The sequence below is a fragment of the Corapipo altera genome, unplaced genomic scaffold (assembly GCF_003945725.1).
Source record: "Corapipo altera isolate COAL_440 unplaced genomic scaffold, ASM394572v1 55, whole genome shotgun sequence".
NCBI lineage: Eukaryota > Metazoa > Chordata > Aves > Passeriformes > Pipridae > Corapipo > Corapipo altera.
The window spans coordinates 8,764,348-8,785,109 of record NW_020884882.1 but is presented as its reverse complement, the minus strand read 5'-3'; the positions used below and the strand labels follow the sequence as shown (position 1 = coordinate 8,785,109).

At 37.4% G+C, this 20,762-nt stretch overlaps 1 protein-coding gene and 1 long non-coding RNA gene across 2 annotated transcripts in view; one reads left to right on the top strand and one right to left on the bottom strand.

Annotated features, from left to right (window-relative positions):
- Nucleotides 1-1,107, top strand: part of LOC113945676 — a 29,608-nt gene extending 28,501 nt beyond the window's left edge. Inside the window, exon 3 of the long non-coding RNA XR_003527168.1 lies at nt 729-1,107. This is a non-coding gene — a long non-coding RNA (uncharacterized LOC113945676). The remainder of the gene's footprint in view (nt 1-728) is intronic.
- PRKAR2A (protein kinase cAMP-dependent type II regulatory subunit alpha) overlaps nt 1-20,762 on the bottom strand; it is a 62,051-nt gene that overhangs the window by 26,648 nt on the left and 14,641 nt on the right. Inside the window, exon 2 of the mRNA XM_027640126.1 lies at nt 11,051-11,086. Within this exon, the coding sequence (XP_027495927.1) occupies nt 11,051-11,086 (36 nt within the window). The remainder of the gene's footprint in view (nt 1-11,050; nt 11,087-20,762) is intronic.

Below are 20,762 nucleotides of genomic sequence, written 5' to 3'. Positions count from 1 at the left end.
ACCATGATGCCACTGTCACACGTTCCTATTTCATATTATGTTTCAGTCATGAGTTCAGAACAGACTGCACAATCAATTATAAATGCCACCTTTTATGATAATGTGGGTGTTTCCTTCGCAGGAAATACAACTTTACATGCACAGACACTTTTTCTCCCAAGAGGCTTTAAGTACAGGCAACACAATAAGCCCTTTAAAATTATGACAACTGGTTGACAATCATTGCCATATGTACATTTCTTTTACATATTCTAATGCATTCTTCAAACGTTCTTATTAAAGTCATAGAGATTAATAAAAATATGGTTTTAAGTGTTTCTTTAAAAGGCTTTATCATCAGATGTAGAGTAAAACAATTTAGACAATTCATTACAGCAGAACAGCCATTGAAATGATACAGCAACAAATCAAATTTTTTTCCACTACAGGAAGATTTGGGAAAGTATTTAAAATTACATTTCCCTAGGGGCAAATGAGAACTTTCATGATGAAAGACCTCGAATAATAAACGGAAAGTAAATAATCACAGTCTCTTAGATTCATATCTTAAGACACATGTAATGAAAGCATTACATGCAGACAATACTGCTTCAACTAGATTTAAAGACAAACAAGAAGCACTTTTAACATGATACAATGCATTCCTGCTTCATTATTATTTCTAGGTAGGCTTTGTTAAGCGTTGGGGTTTTTGTTTTGTTTTGCTTAACTCCCTCTGCAACACACAGGATCTGGCCTGGAAACTGCCCCAGTGAACTGACTCAGGGACACAGCTCAAGACAAACCATAGACCACAGCACACCTGGGAACCTGCTCCAGGGATCTATTAGGGAAAGACATTCCCTATCAACTAAGAGGCAAATTGGGGAGGGGAAGGTCCTACTGAACTGCAACAAAACTTCGGAAGACAATCCTCAGCCCGCATACCTTTGTTTAAATCCTCCTCCTACTCAGGAGCAATTAAAATAAAAAACTTGTGCCAATGCAGGACTGGAGACAGAATTCTCTTAAGCATTTCTACTCTACATCTTTGGTATAACCAGATGAACATGACATTTGCCTTTTTTTTTTTTTTTAACCAGCAGCTGTTTATCATTGCATTTGCTTCATGTAGTTGCCTGTTTAGTTATATTGATGCACAACTTTTACTTAATGCCTTTATATATGAGTTATGCAAAGTGTTTTAACTTATCCCTCCACTTTGCATGCTCATACATGGTTAAAGGGTCATACCCTCCCACCTCACTCCAGGTGCTGGAGGAAAATACTGATAAGTTCATGAGGCTACTGTGTTTCATAGACTAAAACACTGGCAAAAATTACTGAATAAAATGCGTCTAGATCATCTAAATACACAGTTGTGCACAGACACCATTAATTCCACATAATTCCTAGATTGTAACTTTTGACAATTTGAAAACCTACAATTTCCAGGACTTACGACAAAAGCACTCTGGTGATAAAATATAGCACTCTGCAAGAAGTCTGTCTCCTGTACAGCTGGAGGAGCTGAGGGACAATATCACCTGATTTCACAGAATCACCTGCGAACCACAACTAAGGCTCCCACACTTTTGGTTTCCATGTCTCAATTCACAACAAGAGATCCCAGCATCCCATCAGACAGTGGTGTGCTCTGGGCCTTGCAGTAAGAGGTGAGTCTGCATGAAAACTAAAACATAAAAAATACCTCGATCATGGTAGAGGACTAACTAAAAATATGAAAGTTTTCCATGTGGCTGATCAAGGGAGTTCACAGCTCTGACATGGTAACAACCAAACTCATAATATTGTCCTTTCAATCTTAAAACAGTCATTTACAATTTGCTTCTTCTGTTTCCAGCTCCCTTTACTACATTTAAACAGAAATCTCAAAACAGCAGCAGGGTATTTTAGAGTTATATATTATTCCACGCAGTGAAGCCTGGGAAATTCATATGAAGCAAGTTTTATTCTTGAAGTTAAGAAATCAGAAGACTGAAATGGATAAACATGCTGCTGACCTTGTTCAAGCCTTCTAAGAGAGCCTTACCGATGAGATAGTCATCCATAAAAAAGGTCTCCTGGAAAACATGATGCTACTACTATTTCAGAGCACCCAGATTCACAATTGTAGAAGTGAGCCTTCTGCTTTAATGATCTTCTGGTTTAGCCCATCACATAACTCTTAATACGTTCCCAAATGTGTTGCGTAAGCAAGGCAAATAAATCCAGAAATTAAGCACCAGTAATGTTTATGTCCCTGATAAACAGTGATACTTTCTCTCAGTAAAAAACAGCACAGAGAATGTTCATTTTACATTCAGTTTCCATCAAAACAGCACAAGTTCCAAGAAACGGTTCAAATATACATCTTACTCCAAAAAAAGTCATGTATCTTACAGGCTTTTAGTTGCAAACAGCAGATAGAAGAGATAATCTAGCAGAGGAATAAAAAAGGAGAAGTATTTTTCCAACCTAGAGATAAGAAATTTTGTTTCAGTTTCCAGATCAAGGCATTATTTGGTTTTATACTTGCAGTTCTGCTTTGTGAATTGCTAAACCTGCAGTAAGGCACATAATATTTTAAAAGAACCTCCAGCATCTTGGGAAAAGTGCACTGAAGCACTTCTGTGTTAGAGCAGAGCCCTAAAATTTCATTTAGCAATGAAAATTACCCACATCTTTCTGACATCTATCATGATAGAGAATTGAAGGATGTCAAAGTGTTAGAAGGCATTCCTGAAATTAATGGTTCAGCAACTTAGATATGATTTTTAAAGATTTCTAGAGAACATCCAAATATATTAAAAATCCCATTACCCTCAATAGAACAAGTAACACCTATTTACCTGGAGCAACAGGGAACAATAGAAAACTAGTATGGCTTTGACACACAAGGATTTTGTGCAGGTCCCTGCGCTTGGAAACAACTCCTTCCTTTCCTGGCACACAGGCAAAACAGGAAATGTGGGACTACTGTCTGACTCCCTGAAGAAAAACCCAGTAGGTCCCCCCATTCCTGTGTGGCTGCTGAGCAACTCCCATGCCCTGGTGAATGCCAGCCATGGGGAAGGTGTAACTCTTTCACTTGATGCAACTCATCTCCTGGATGAGTCAATTCTAAACTTCAGTGGCTCACGGAACAAGTGGATTCCCTTCACAGGAAATACACAGTTGAGGTGGGCTGGCAAAAGACTAATATTGGGGAGAACTTCATCACTTGGAACTTGTGTGCTTTATTTCTGATCACTTAGTTTTGTGTTTTTCCATTAGAGAACATTAGTGTGTTTAAGAAGATTACACTCCTTCCTCTCCCAAATTTTGGAGACATGGGAAACACACACATTCAGACACACTAACCCAAATCAGGTAAGTGCTTCAGGCAGCCGAGTACCCACGCACAAGCCACCTCCCAAAGTCAAGTCCTGATTTAAGTCTCTCTTTAAAAGAGTGTATTTAAAGTGCTCACAGCAGTTCCTGAGGTTGCTTTAGAATTTCCTGTAGTGGGTTTTCATATTGCCATTATATTCCCTGTAGTGAGTGTTTTAGTATTCTAGTAAAGCCTTCCATTATTTGGAGTATGCACAGTCTCATCAAGGTGTTCTGGTGTTAAAAATGACTGAGTGAAGCTTCTGAAAATACATGGGATACTCCTTCATATCTAAATCATGTTTCTTTAAGCTTTTCTGTTCCACATGGACTATTCAACCCATTTCACAATTAATCTGAAGTAACAGCAACCTAAACTTGCATGAGTGTATTAAAGGCATAAAAACATCTATGACTTTGTCTAAAACTTTATATTAAAAAAGGGATAAAGTGCTGCCTTACATATTCACAAGAAAAAAATGCAAATCTCATCTAACTCCCAGGGTCACTCCACAGATGTACATCAATCACAGCACCATATTTTGCACTAGGTATAAAACTGCCCTTTCAGCCTGTATTGTGACAGGCATTTTGAGATTTCCTCTGGTGTGTTTGCTTTCAGTCTCTTGTGCACAACAAACTATGAAGGAATATTTTTATCTGGGCTTTAATGTTTGAAAACCAGCTTGAATTCAAATCAAAAATAATAATAAAAAAAAGCTACTCTCTTTTTCATCTCACAAAAGAAGAAAATTAAATTCCAACCTATTAAAAAGTGAGAATTAAATTTTATTTGAACAATCAACTGAAGGCTGACATTTTCAAAAGCATTTATGTATCTAAAGATAAGGACTAGCATTTCTGTAAGCTTTTTAAAGGTTTTTAATGTAAAACAATTAATGAAAGTTAATCACTAGCACCTTTTGCTACTTGAATACTTTTGAAAAACTGGTCCATACTGCATTAATTGTTTAAAAATGTGCATAGCTATACTTTGCTCCTGATTTCAGTTAAAACATTTGACATCAGAGGAGCAACTTTTCATGGTTATGTGACACTCTAAGCATGAACAATTATTTAGAAAGAACAAATTAAAAAGACAAAAACTGAATGAATTCCACTCCACTGTAGCACTGTAGCATGTGCATTGAGTAGATTGGATCAGAATTCATCTGATCAGGTATTGCACTGAATTAAGTTTTAAATAAGGATGCTCACTGTGGTGTATTTCTCTTTATGCCAGAAGAAAAAACCCGATCAGAATTACAATTATTCACAACACTGTGAAATCCAAGTAATTGTGAAGTCACGACTGTTAATTTCCAAATATAAGCTTTTCATTATTCACTGGATGTCAATCACATGCCAGGAAATTTTAAATAAGTCCCAATATTGCAAACAGAGAAAACAAGCTTTTTTGGTTTAATGAATAATGATTCAGACACTTTCTTACAGGAGAAGCACCCACACAATTTATCACCACTTTCATCTGTCATCCCACACGCTTGGCTTTTGCTCATATCAACATTTTTCAAAATGAATTAATTATTTTCACTCTAGTTATGATATCAGTTTTGCAATCAGTAAGGTTAGTAAAAAAAAAAAAAACAAACCAGAAGCATCAGGTTGCTGATATAGGAAAACTGTTTGTGCCATTTGTACAAATGTGAATTCTTGAACTCAAAAGTCTTTACCATTTATCACCTGCCTGAAAACCTTTCAGCACAAGTTATTATGCCATCAGTTTTTTAAGATGGTGAATAATCAATAATTCATTAAATAGCTACAAGAGAAGAAACCAGATTATGATTTTCAAGTCATCCTCTGATAGTCAGATAGTCTGATAAGTATAAAGCAAAGAGTCACCACTCAGTCTTCCTCCCTTGATGATTTCAAGTGATGAGATTCTATCACTGAAGTATAGATAGTATCCTGCAGGAGAAAATACTCAAAACAACCTCCCAAGAGAAGTGTTGCCTCTTGCTTCATAGCTACTATTTAGATGTCCCAGTTTAACAGGATCCCAAGACAGCATTCTTTACCAAATGCTAACATGCTGCATGGCAATAATTAACATAAAAGCTTTATTAGAAAACAGGTTTTTTGTTAAAGCTGTCATTTTTAAAGGCTACCAGAAAGAATTTACTATATGTAATATTATCATATCCTGACATCTCAACTTGCCAGGATGTGAAGAAAATTATGTATCTCACTAGAAAGCTCAGAGAGATACCAGACTTTAAAGACATATGTAATTTATGAGATGATTGCTAATTTTTGGCAGGAGCCAGACTAATGAAGAGTTCAAGGTAAGGAGTCCCATCTATTTACAAAATAGGGAAGAATCAGTGACTTGGAAAAACCCACAGTCATACAAGGCTTCTTATGTTATGAGGAAAGAAAAAGTCAGAAACCGTCAGGGAACATTAATTTACAGATTATTCAAAATACAAAATTACTCAAATACAACAAAAAAACCCCCAAAACAAACCTCCACAACACCAAACCATACTGTCATATCAGATTGCTAGAGACAAGAGAAACACCAAAAATACTGATTTCAAACCCAACATCTGCTGGGGACACTGACAATGGGAACTGTAAGGGTTCAGTAACATTTAAACAAAATTATCCTCTACATATGAAACCTTTATTCAGCAATCCTACCTTAGGGGAGGACTTAGCACCCAGCTCCAGGAACAGCAGATTTGACCCTTCTCATTTCAAGGAGTCTCTGCTGAAAGTTGCTCTTCCAAAGGGACTAACTCAGGCAAGTCTTGTTCATTTGACTACTTTTTATATTAACATGAAAACAGGCACAGATCCTGACAGTTATGTTACTTTGCCAGTATAAAAATATTAAGGAAATAACTATCACATATTGATTCCCTAGATTATATAGGTCAATTATTCTGCTTATAGTTGCTGAATGTAAAAACTGTAATCTCATTCCTATCCCACCGAGGCCAAAGGAAGACTGCAGGAGGGAGCACAGACATATGCAAGAGAGATATATTATACCAGGTCATTGAGACAAACAGAAATAATTAAAGAAAAAAGATTAAAACCTTCTGTCACACGTATATGCTATGGGTGTCACATTTTGTCAGCTTTTTCCTATCCCAAGGAGATATCAGCAAGTCTGTTGGAGAGTGGGTGTTCTGTAGAATGAATTAAAGGTGTCTAGAAAAGGCAGTACAGAAATCTAGCAAAAAACTTTATTGAAATATGCTAAAACTAAAAGAGAAGAAACTATGCACAAGTGAGACTGTAGTGGGCGTCACACCCTTCATTCCAAAAACACAATTAACTTTCATTCATATCCTACCAGGAGCAAAATTCTCCTCAATGTTACATATCAGTAGTGGGACAATTATCCATGCTCTCCTTCTCTAGTTTTGAAATAGCTTTAATATCATTACTTGAGAAAGGAGGTATCACTGATATCTCCCACCTCCCTGCACCTTGTGGTCACTAACCAAGGGCTGGGATATTCATTGGTGTGCTCTGCAGTCTCTTGCATTACAGAAAATGAAGTGACTAACAGAATTAAGTTTGTCAGGAGCCCGTATGCTTGGGGAAAGATTAAGGAATGTAATGAAGCAAGTATGAATTCTTGGGAGGAAGGAATCTATGTGGGTTTTAGGCCATCCAATCCAAGCCTGGGCAGATGGGTTACATTGGCAGAAGGCTCAGACATTGCTAATTCACTTAAAGCAGCAGCAAGACGACTGGTCTGCTGGGTAATTAGCACTGAAATTGCCCATGGCACCACAGTCTGTGGCACCCTATAGTTAGGAGGTTTTCAGATTAGTGAGGTGTTTTTTTCCTTTTTAGTTTCTACGTAGGGATGGCTTATGATTTTGCAAACAGGAGTGTTTTCATCAAGCCACGCTCGTACACAAATCAGAGCCGAGCGACGCTGGGGTTTGTGTGCACACCATGGCTCTCAACATGCTACACGGCCAACATGCCACACACGAGCCAGCTATTTACTAGATTGATTTCTAGGGGAACATCAAGCTCTCATTTCTCCTTCTCCCTCCTAGTGTTCCCTGGAAAAGGCTGTTTCTCTTCATGAGAACACTACTTTACCACTCTGCACTTCTATAAATAATTCCATGAACGTGATTAGATAAGCCCCCCTTTTCCAGGATGACCCTCCTGCACAGTCCATGGGGTTTCTCACTATCCCGTCCATGGATCCCTGCTTTGCTGGCTGAACCTCTGGCCAGCACAAAAAGCCATATTTCTCTGGTCAAGGAGCAAATGGGATTCCCTGCAGAGCCTTTACAGCTGCCAAACCATTTGGTAGAATTTAAAGGCACACCAGGCAACACCATCCTTCCCCCTGAGAGAGCACCTCAGCCTGGGGGATGAAATAGCAGCAAATGTTAAAGAAATGGGGAGCACAAATGAGCAGAATGAATCCCTGAGTTCTCAATACTACAGATTTAGTAAAAAGAAGTGGTATGTGAGGCTGTGCTACTACCACTTATGGGATATAAAAGCAGTATCATCACTTTTGGTCAATGATTTGGGAACTGTGGAAATAAAATTAATTCTTCCTTTGGACAAAAAGAATACAGACTAAGTATGTTTTATTGTACAAGGTCAGCTTGACCTTTCTAACAGACTACCATTTGGCAAGCAGTTTTCTTAAGTCCTTTGAAGTATTTTATTGTAGTAGAGGTAATCTAATTTGCTCAAGGTTTTCAAGAAGTGCAAAAATAAAATTCCTGACAAACAGAGAACTCACATTTTGAGTAAGTCTTATAGAATGACAACTAAATATTTACAATACTGGCAGTATTTTCCAGAACAGTTTAGAGGTTTCGTAACTAAAAATAAACACCTAAATGAAAATTTAGTAATCATTACAACAGACTTATTCTATGGGTTTATGTATCCCTAGAATCTGCATTAGGCCCACCAAGGGAATCATGATAATCCTGTTATCTGCAGGCAGCTAATCACAACTGACCAGTAGTAAACACTCCAAATTTAAGATTGAGGACATTAATAAAGCAATTTAGAAGTAACTGTTACGTATACAAGAACATAATAAACAATTGTTACTCTCCAAAAACATATGTCTAGTTGAAGAGTTTACAAGAACAACTGTTAGCCTGTCCTACACTGTATGTATAATGTAGTCAATTACTTTATCAACTTCTCCTTTAATTAAAATTATATTTTTCCTTTCATTTTTGACCTAGAGAAAAATGAGAGCAACGCCATGATTCCCTAGGCAGCCAGATTTTAAGTGTTTTCTTTTATATTCCCCGTGCGAGTTTTTAAACTCTTCTCTGTAAATCTCCAATTTTGTCCATGTAAATCTTGACAGCAGCAAGCAACTTAACACTGCTCTTCACTGCCCTTACAAATATACACTGCACTGGAAACACAGCAATCCCTGGTCAGACTGACAAGGGTCAACACAGACTAGCAGAAAGCTCCTCTGAAGAGAAGTCCAGAAAAGAATACACTAAATGCAATTACAAAAAGAATTTTTGTCATTTTTCTTCTCCGTGGTTTGTTCTGCTTTACTTAATCAGTTAGAACCAGAAATGTTTAGATACTACGCTGAGTAATCTGTAAGGCAACGTTGGTTTGGTATTTGCTGTTTTGTTGGTTTATAAAGGCAAAACCTATCTTTGTCTTATTATTTTATTATTTGCATTATTTTTATTAATTGCAGAATGAAAAGTTGCTTAAAACCTAAGGCATCTAACAGGGAAATCAAATCAAATCCAGAGCACCAAAACCAGCAAATGAGTCACTCATTGTATGCAAGAGATTGTAAAATGTGGTTGCCTGTGATGGCAGGGAGCTGAGTTCAGTGCCCCAGTAGAGCCCTGCCAGCCTTGTTCCTATCTGGGTAACTTCTTGACAGACACAGCAGGTATGGAGTGCAAAAAAACCACCAAACAACACCCCCCCAGCCCAAACCAGTAGGTTTCTCTACTTTTTCTGCCAAGAGTAGGCAAACAGCATCTCTTTGTGCACACATGGATGCTGTTTGCATCGCCTTTGCATTTTAACAAATCCCACGCTGATCGTGACCTATGCAGTGTATAGAGAGAGAAACTGGAGAACTTTTCACAATAAAAAAAATATTTAACACAAAGTAGTAATATATATATATATTCTATGATTGTTTGTCTCCATGACAATTCTAAGATGAACTGTAAACTCTGAATTATTCTAGCTCTTCCTGAAGCAGCAGCATTATTAAGAAACTAAACAGTCCTCCTTAATCTAATAGCACAAGTTAGCAATTCAATTTTACATTTGCTGTTTAGTTGTTCACATTAACCTTTAGACCCCCTTAAATGACTAAACCTGTTTTTTAACTAGGAGCAGCTCAGTACTAGGTAAGCACCAATATTACATTTCAGTACTGAAAAGTCAAAAAGATAACAAATGCCTTCTGAATAAAGCTCAATTTTTAACTTTGGAAATAATTCAGTCTTTATTTAAATTTAAATCTGAGATGTATTCACTTCTCATTTGTATGATTTTACTCCATCAACAGGTTCCAGGATGAATTAGTTTAATTAGCAGAGAAATTAAAATGTCTTAGGCCCCTCCAGATTAAGGTACTCTACAATATACGACTTTCAATATTTACTATCAGAGTATCAAACTCCATTATTCAAGATACAGTTCTGTCCTGCCTAAATTTCTCATGTAATAATAGATCAAAACTACCAGCACTGTAATTTTTTAAGAGTTATGAAATTCTCATTATACTCAGTTACTTATTTGTAGTGGTATAAATACACGATCATACCCTTAATCACACCCAAGCAACCAGCAGTAAATCAAGTGAACTGCATGACTATAAGGACAATTTGCACATAAGCATGTATTTATCTTACATTTATTTATATACCACTTATTTATGTAGCATATATATATATATATAAAATCAACAATGCCCCACCATAACTAACACACCCAAGAATATGTAAGATCATATACACAGATTACAAACTGAGAAGACTTGATCTCAAAACTAGAGCTTTCGGTTTCACCAAACAACCACCTCCTAGGCCAGCTAAATGTTAGTTAAATATCTGAAGACAAAAAAAAGTAACACATGCAAAGCAATTCACACTGCACCTCAAATGAAAAAGTAATGCAGTACCTTCTCATCCTCACATAACATTTTGTTCACATGATACTCTTTCAAAAACCAACTTCGAAAAGAATTTGTCGGGAATAACAGCTTCTCATTAAAGCATTTACTATTGGTCAAGATAGAAAACAAACAAATAAAAGAGTACAATCTGTGTCTCTAGAACAAGTGAACAGCCACTAATTCAACAACTTTAAATATCAGTTGCACAAGCCAGGGGCTAAAACAATGCAGAAAGGTGGCACTCCTCCCCCCCATATTTTTGTATTCTAACCAGAGATAAAATTCTTAGCAACACGGAAGACTAGGAGATGTGGTACAGCTGAAAAATGCTGCCATTTTTTCATTTTCCTGCAAAGTAATTATGGTAAATTATGCTATGCTGTCTACAGTGAATTAAGAAGCAATTATCATTATTTCAAATAAAAATACTGCAAGAATTATGACAAATAAGGCAGTGATAAGGGTAAGGTAATTTTTAATGCAATTCCTTTAGTCAACTACACATTTAAAAACTATTTCAGAAACTTTAAACTCTTAGAAAAGAAACCATACCTGATACTCTTCTGTTGTATCGGTTAACAACTGGAGCTGAAAAAAAAAAAAATTAAAAAAAATTACACATTTGTGTTGATTATTACAAAGTCATCATCTTGATTAATCATTATTATTTTTACTATACTGATCCTATACAAATCTCAAAAAAAAAATAAAATGCTTCAGTATAAAGCTTGCATCCATTTACTTGCCAGCCAGTGTTTATTTAACATTAAACTGCATATTCCTGAAAGCCATTACATACTAAGATAGCTGGTAAGAGCCTTGGGGTTCTTTTTTACCTAATTCTGAAAAAAAATACACCTTTACAGAGGTTACACAGTCTTAACCTACCATCAGTTCCCAGCCTATTTTACTCAGTGTTATTGCACAACATTCCAGTACTTTAGGTTAGCTCTACCTACTTAACATGGATCAAAAGCCAAAGGAACTTACTGCTAATCCTTTCTCTACTCCTACAGAGCTCAAGCTGTGTGAGTACCAAGGCAGTGCTCCCATAATAACTCCAGTCATCTATCCCTGACCAAGGCTGTCTTCCATAAGGGATTTAAATTGAAAAATTCTGAGATGGATAACCCATTGCTTCCTTGCTCCTTTGTTCGCACTGTTGGCTATACAAGGTATTTGAACTTTAGTTTGGGATGAACTTCCTGACTTTCACTGTTCACATACATTTTGACATTAGGCCAACCTTCAGCAAACACCATCTTTGTCCCTTTCACTGTAACCAAGTTATTGCCTTCGTGAGCTGCTTCAGTCTCAACACAAAAACCAGTTACCCTGTAAAGCTTCACCCAGAACAAAACCAAAGCTTTCTGCTCTCCTTCACCAACCAAACTAACAACCAAGGTAATTTTATTGAGTGCTTCATGCTTTCCCAATTCTCTTCCTTTTTGAAGGATAGTTCTATTTTTCCTGATAAAACCAATGAACTTTTTATTCCATTCTTTAAACATTCAAGAGTTAGACGAGCCCTTATACCCCATCAAAGCACATGCATCACAGAGCCAGATGTATTAAACCCACGCTACTAAAATCTTAATGACCCCATCATGAATTAGAAGTCACAAACTCTTGAGTATCTTGGCACCACCAGAATATGAAGAACAATGCTTTCTTAGCAAATACACAAGAACTCAGCTTCTCTGGAGCACTTAGAACCACCCTGTATCTGCATGAAAACACATAAGTGAGAAAAATAAGATCAAAATTATTATTGTGTATTCTCTTGTAATGATAAAGGAAATCAGAAGAAGTTGGGGTGGGGGGAATAATCAGGGTAACTCCATAGAATTTTCAGCCAAATCTACCCACAAGTAGACAATGCTTAGCTTCACAAGAAGCCCAGGATTAAAAGCAAGATTATTCTGAATTTTACAATTTAGATGTAGATCTGAACTTCTATAACATGACATAACCCCTATAAAAATAACCCTGACGCAGTGTTTCATACATCAAGATTGAAGAGGTTCAAAAACACTGAATAATAAACCTGAGAATTCAGGCAACTTTATCTTCAAACCTTTAAGCAATTTTTGACAGCAGCAACCCTTCCTGCAAATAAGGGCAGCATAAATCTCACTTGTCAAAGGACACCAGGGATGTGAGAACTTTCACCTTAAAGGGAGACAGGCATTGGGAACACAGATCCATTCAGGTCTATTAAACGAACAAACTTGTGCAACTCCCTATACTGAAAGTGTTTATATATTTTGCCCTGCTCTTAACTTTTCCACGTGGGTCTGTCTGTGGTCACCAGTGGTGACACAAAACTGCTCTGGACATTAATGTGCCCTGCAGTGGTACATTCAGTCTTATCATTAGTTTAGTGAGCCAGTTTCAGTGAGCAATAAAGTTGGCAAACTGGGACCTCAAGAAACAGGAACACTCACCACTTTTGTCCAGAGACACAGCCAAGAGCCTACCAGTTCTCAGGTATTGAAGAAGAAGAGGAACAAAGCCAATTAGTTCAGTTTCCACTACCAAGTGATTTTTTACAAGAGAAATATTCAATTCAAAACAGAATTTGATGTTTGCTGTACAAGCACCTCATCAAGGTCATAACAGTTTCAAGTAAATGTTTAACTCCTCTATGGATTCAGATACTGTTAATCAACACCGTTAGTAAGCAAAAACATTGTTTCACACTCTATCTGCCACATGCAGAGTTTCTTCGCTACTTCATGATTCCTACACCCATTTCTTACTCATGTTTAACATTTTAGTGTCTTTGAGCAGAATTAATATACTATGGAAAACTCTGACGTACTTTGGGTAACAGAAAAAAAATCCACTTTTCAAAGACTATGACTTCTTTTAGAATCTTGATTATTTTATCCCATAGCAGGGTTCAGTGTCATCAAAACTGCATCAAGTTTTCCAATGTTAAAAATGAGAAAAACACATAACCTTTTAAGGACAGTTAAGAGAGCACTATTATTCTGCCTCCACAAAGCTTTTAAGATTAAAATGATAGTTTGCATTTCTTACACCAGTGACAGTTTTAACATGTATAAAACTCCAGGTTCACTTTTATATGTTGTCAGAAGATGACTATTTTTATGCTAAAGAGAAAATCTGACATTTCCTACTAGAGAAGATTAGGGTTGTTTTTTTTTTCCTTCTGGCATACCAATGAAAAGCTCTCTTTGCTTATGACTATTTTCAGTATTGCAGTCACTATAGCCACTCCTCTGGCATCCTTGTGTTTTGTCACTAGAAGTACATGGAGAAAAGCTTGGAATCAAGGACTGCTAAGGGAACAGCTCCTGAAGGCCCCACATACATCTGCATTAGTCTGTGGACAGATTCCAAAAACTAGATGGGGCGGAAGGGGATAATACATTTACAGTAAACACAGCCCATCTCTTAGACTGAGCTCTAAAGGGCATCTAATTTAAAGCAATAAGGAGGGACACACCAATAACAATCTCTTAGACCAGCACAGCCACCAGAGCAACCTCGGCCTACACGGTGACGGAAATCCTGAGAATCCAGCACATCAACCTGGTACCACTCACCAGACCTGGGATCTACAAAAACAAGATGAAATTGCTGCTTTGAAACAGGAAACATTTCAGTTTTTGTACCTCCAGTCAGAACTGGAACTAAATTCCCTCCCTGCACACCAGTGGGACACGGCTCAGGTTGAACAATGGGCCATGTCTCTGGTAATAACATGAATGTTATTACACGTTAATTGCAGAGACTATAATGAGATTAAAAGATTTTGCTGTGAGATGATTGCATTGCAAGCTCTCCGTTATGTCAGAACCTCAGGTGCAGCAATATTCAAGTCCAAAATGTCTCATACCTTTGGCACAGTTCCTGCTTTTACTTGGCTCACAGGAACCAAGACACAGTAATTGGGTAAACACAACAAAAACTGAGTTAAATTAAACCATTGTACCAGAAGAGAGTAAAATGGCCCAATTTCCTCCCTGGCAGCCAAAGGCAAGTGACTCTGGCAGTGGAAAGGCAGATCAAGCTGTGCATTCCACAGTTTTGCCAGAACTGAGTCAGGGCAGTAATCCTACTCCACTGTTCAAGAAAAAAGAGAAATGTCTGCTGAACATATCTGTGTTCTCTACACTGTCCTGAGGCACAGACTGAATTAAGCACCAGGTAGGAACACTTAACGGGCTGTTTCAGATTAAAAAACCTTTCTTCCTCAAAGCAAAGGTATGTCATTACATTTATTTAATAAAAAATTATGTGAATAATTTGCAAAAATAAACCAGTACAGTACATTTCATTACTTAAATTCACAAATGTACCTTACATCAAAGAGCGGTACTGTTACAGAGCTGTACTATTATTTATTAGTGCCTCCATTCCATTGGTTTCTCTCACTTGAAATATTAGGAATGTAAATTTCTGAATCACAGACTGGGATTTTAAATTTTTTTTTTTTTAAATACTTTCAAAAAGTAACAAAACAGGAATTTCTTCAGTATTTTTCAGTTTGCTTGGGCATCGATATTTACTTTGAAGCATCTGATGCTGGATTTTGGTTCACTAAGCTTAAACTTACAAGAGTTCTGATTATGCCTACAGGTAGGTGTAAAACTCAGCCTCGCAGGTGAAAAATGGACACAGATATTACTTTTACACCTGCTTTCAAACCAAACCAACGATTAAAGTGTTTAAGGCAAACAAGTGACAGTAAAATCATTCTTTACGATCAGACCTAAAAGCATGCTTTTCCTACAGTGCGTGGGCTCCCTTCTCTGACAGTGACTTTGAAAAGTGACTAGTAAAAAAAAACACCATCAGGCTTTTTCCAGTGTACACTACTACCATCACAGGGAAAGCTGCTTCTCCACACTACTCATAAGCCTGAAATGAACAGAAGTACAACCATCATTCTCCCAGCTATTGCTACGCTCTTCTTACCTGCCCAAAGAACATTAAATTCCTCCAGAAAGGACAAACGAAACTCAAAAGATCAGTTCAGGGTCACAGGAAAAAAAATTCAGGGTCAAACGAATGACTGGCATTCCAGGCACAATGTTACAGTATTAGATGTATTGGATACCTTGAAAACATCCTCCTCCTCCACAAGCCCTTTGCTTTTCACTAAGAGCTGTGAACACTTCCTAATTACAACTGGGGTAAAAAAAATCCCCACATGCTCACGTTTCTGCTACTGGACACAATTTATAGCAGCAGACTAAGTTAAGCTACTGTGCACACAAGTATGTAACATAGATCTTTTGTGTAACTCTAATCAACTCGACAATTTTTTGATGGTTTCCTGATGAAGGATGGAGCAAAGCTTATAGTAGGTGCCTAAACTTTGAAGTATAGTAGTCAGAGTACAAAGAGCATACACACAAAACATCAGCTTTATTAAAACAAAGTAACAAATCAGTGATTTTCAGAGTACTTTCCCATCAAATCATGGCACAAAATCATCCCATGTGAGGAGAGGCAAAAAGAGAAACAGAATGTAAACTGCTCTAATATAACAAGTCAATTAAGATTATCCAAACAACGAGTTGACACTATAAACCATTAAAGCTGAAATACCAGAAGCAGAGTGGAGTATAAATCTGAGGCGTGACTGTCTCTGTGGAATGTTACATCAAGTTACGATAAGGAAGTGCCAGACTACAGCTGTCAAACTGTTTTTCTACACACCAAGATGTTAATGGATGTACATAGATAGGAACCATCACAACTCTGAGAAAACTTGTAGGTTCAACTATCAAATTCTTACGAATCCTGGCAATTAAAAAGTAATTCTATAGCAGAAACAAGACTTTCATCATCAGATACACCATCATACTTTAATGAATACCAATCTGAACCTTTCCCTTCGACAAGTAAGTAAAATAACGGGGTTCTCTGTGAATATTTCTAATATAATAGTTGTTAGTTGTCATGATTTCCTTCAGGATGTCTTTGCTGGACAGTGGCAGATTCCACCTCCCCTTCCACATCTCTGCTTGATAAGGTGGGGAGCGTGACTGGGGCTACAAACTACTACAGTTTTTCCAGAGGCAGCTCTGGAACCCAACAGTCCACATCAAGTTTTCTTCCAGAAAGGTAAAACAGATAGAAACAGAACAGGGTTTTACAAGTACCCTTTTTTTTTCCTTCTATTCCTCTGTTCACCCACCCCCACCAGAAGAGCATGGAAACTTCGAACCTAGTTAGAGACAGGCAGGAGAGACCCTGATGGTGTCAGCTGAAGCATGCCAGATATTTGGAGGAAGACAAAAGGTCAGGGAACACTAAGGAAGAAGTGAGTTTTCATAGGGAGTATGGAAAATTAAAAAAAAAAAAAAAAAAGGCAGAAAAATGGAAACTATGGTCCCTGATTGTCTGTGTACACACACACTTTGCTTTTCTGTAAGAGACTTTCACATCTATTGAGTTGGAAAACAACAACAAAAATTACATTACTATTAAACACTGTTTTCCTCTCTGCTGCAGGACAAGTAATAGAGGTACAGATACCTTTTTATTTCCTAGTATTGAAAAACAGCTGTCATCAGTAGCAAGAGATAACAAAATATAAAAACAAAGTAGCAAAACATCCCGGTCTCCAATTTAATTGATTTTTTTTTAATTTGGATTTAAAAATTACTGACAGAAAATGAAGAAATATTCATCTTAAAAGAGCCCCTGACCCTTGCTTTCAAAGATTTTTAGAACCCCTCTAGTAGAAAGAATGCAGCAACTTCTGAAGGGAAAAGTTGAGTCAATCAGCAAGGTCTTTAAGTCAGTGAAAGATGTTTTATGAAGTTAAAGCTCTCGTGCTATTTTGGGTTGGCTCTTTTTTGGTTTTTAAATACAGAAGAAAAATTCATAGGCATTCTGGAATGGACAGACTTTAAACAGCTGACAAATTCAAGAAAGAAATCTTTACCTGAATAACTGAAAGGAATTTGGGTGAACCTCTGGTTATAACGGCATTTCTTGACTAAGATTTTAAGAGTTTTGTTTGTTTGTTTTTAAATTAAAGATACTTCAGAAAAATGTATCCCTATTTCAATATTCTCTTTCCTCAACTGAATTTGAACAGTCATGCACGGTACTATTTTGATTACATTTCTCAGCAGATATTAATTTACACAAAAAAGGACCATGACCCTTCTATGCAACGAACTCTGCTCTCAGAATTCGGGAGTTAATACAGCCTGACTGAAGCCTAAGTACAGGAGAACAAATACCTATCAAGCAGCACTCTGTATTATCTGACATTGCAATGGTATGACCCACAGCCCTCTCCTATTTCTTGCTGACATCTCAGATCAAGCCAAACACAGCATTTTTTTTTTGGTGTGTTCATTTTTTATGAGACTAATCTATATTATGAAGATCAAAGAGATAGCAACAAGGCACACACTTGCTTTACAGACATGAAATTAGAAAAACTCCCCATGCTGAGGTACAATCTCAGCTGAAAGGACACATTTCACAGTGATTAAAGATATAACCGTATGCTGATACTACAACAGAGATTGTCAGGGACTGAAATGAAAGACCTGGGAATGTTTTCAAGTTTTAGAAAGACAAAATTATACACTGCACAGAGAAGGAACGATGCTGCAGAGAACCAGGAGAGTAAAGAAGCAGCTGACAAATCTTCAAAGCATTGTCAGAGGAGGCAAGACACTGAAGGGTACAACAAAGCAAGTGAAAAAGGGAAATTTGTTTGGGCTTTAGGTGCAAGCTTAAAGAGGAAGGCATTTCAGAGATAGGGAACCTAAGCAGCCACATTAGTATTATCAGAAAAGTTAAGCTTGCAAGCCCAACATTAAGTAGATGATAGAAAGCAAAGATACTGAACACCATTGAAAGTGACTTTCACAGGGATTGTCTGACAATGAAAAAGCCAGAAAGGGTCAAAGATGAGAATGAGACTACAGAGAAATGGAAACATCACACCAAGGAGAAATAACTGCAAGTTTCTTTAAAATAAATATTTCTTACAGAAAAAGACTGCATCTTATCTAGGGACCCATGAGGCATTTCCCAATCAGTAAGAAACATGGACAACTCACCCTCATGTCTAAGTGCAGCAGCAAAGAACAGCCTGTTCCTTTTTCCAAGCCTCTTGACTAACTCTTCCCTTCTATCTTACCAGTCCTGCTTTCAAGCGTCACCTCTTTATTTACCAGACTCCTGTCCCACCAGAGATCAGAGATGGATTAGGCAGAAGGATTAATACTTCAGGGTACTTAGGATTTTTGAAATGCAATGAAGACAAATTTTGTTTGAAATCTTTTCCTTACAAACTTTGGAAGAGCTGTTTGAAGCAACATTTGATTTCACAAGCACAGTTCTTTCAAAGTAATATTTTTCATATTTCAGCTGGTTTTTTACTAGAGCTTTTGATTTTCTCTGACCTCCCCATACTTCTGAAAATATCCAACCCTAAAGACTTTTGACCAAATTTTTATCCTTTGACTGGCTTTAAGATGCAAAATCGTTGCTCTATGTTATAAATTAACCACATTTAGACCTCCTTCGGCTTATTTGGAAAGTTAAGTTTCACCAAACATTCTTGGAAATCCTGGAGATAATTTCTAAATGAGTCATAAAAACCATCATTTAACTATGTCTAGCACACTACTCTATTTTTATTATTTACGACTGCACCTCTTGGAAAAAAACTCTTTCCACAAAATAATGAACTGTATGCAAGTGAATGCAATGTGAATAAGGCTAAAAAAAAAATCATATAAACCTCAAGAATTTTTTTAACATATCACTACTATTAAATTTGCATTCTATCATAGCACAGAGCCACTGCTAAGTACAAGTGTAAGGTACATAAGTCACTGCCCCAAAGAGCACAGTCTCAGTCACATCTGACCTGTCACTGAAATCAGTCAAGAGGACTTGTTTTTCCCTTTTCAGAAGCCTAATTAAAAGTCCCACCATTACCCTGAACATCTGAATGCATTAAACATCATTGTGAAAACTAATGACAGCAACAACAGAAGAAGAGCTCTCACAACAGGTAGGGCAGATTCAGGAGGCAATTCCTATGCTCCTCCCTAAGGGAGATGGTCCCCACATCTGCACTCTGGGACACCACCATCAAAACCAGGCTCAGTGAGGTGCAGACTGAGCTTTTTCTCACCCTGACAGGGCCCACTCATTGACTGTCCTCCCCCAAACCTCATGGGCAACTCTGCTCTCCGTCCTACTACAGTCTGGATTTTAAAAACACTCCTGAATTAATATTATCCTCAGGAAGAACACACAGTCAACGTCTCTGAAAGTATGAATGTATCTCTTAAACACCCCTGCTGAAGGCAGGAAGCTCTTCTTTACAGCTAGGCCAGTAAATCTGAGAGAAATATTACCCAGGTAATGTAACTACAACAGACAAACATAATCCAAATGTAGATATGGGGGGAAATCTCCACTGAAGTAATAGGGATGAAGTGGAAAATGCTATCAGTGGCACTGGTTTTAGTGTTTACACAGCCTCAGGTATAAGCAATTGTAAAATGAAGTACGAAAAGGGTGCCACAGCTGCGGTAATAACACAAGTGAGTGAGGCAGTGTACTGGATCCACGTATTTCACACCTCCTGTCACTGCCTTTTCTATAACCTCTTCCCCCTGTACCCTCCCCTCACACACCTGCATTCTGCCCCAGAGGAAAACACAACTGCAGCAGCAAAGAGGAAAGTTACAGTTCCCACTCACCTTGAAAGCCTTCTGCTTTCACTTTCAGTACCACATTTACCCGCTTTATTTTCACAGCTTTTAATCTGTTCCTACTACTAAGGCTTTATTTCATATCTCAAGGACTGCCATGGAAGCATAGTAAATACTTCAGTAATTAATCCATGCACTTTCTCAGCTGGATTGCTGCTGTCTTCTGACAGTTAAGTTTGGGCAGTGCACCACTGATGTTTTTGTCACTCTCTTCATTCCCTGGTTTTGTTCCAACCCTCCTGTGCAGGATGGATGTACTTTTCCTAATACACCTCACAGAACATCTCCAAATCCCAACTCAGTACAAACACCTATGTATATTTTTACACAGCCTTCCTCAATTAAGAACTCCTTAAATAATTCATAGACATTCTACATTTCAACTATTTTCTGTCCTTTAGGCAGAGGCATATTTTAAGGCATAGCAAATGTCGCACGTATTCCTAATATTTTTCTAGGTACATCTGGCATTTGAGAAAACTTCAATAAGGCATATTTTTAGTATTTTTATTTTGAAGAGTTGA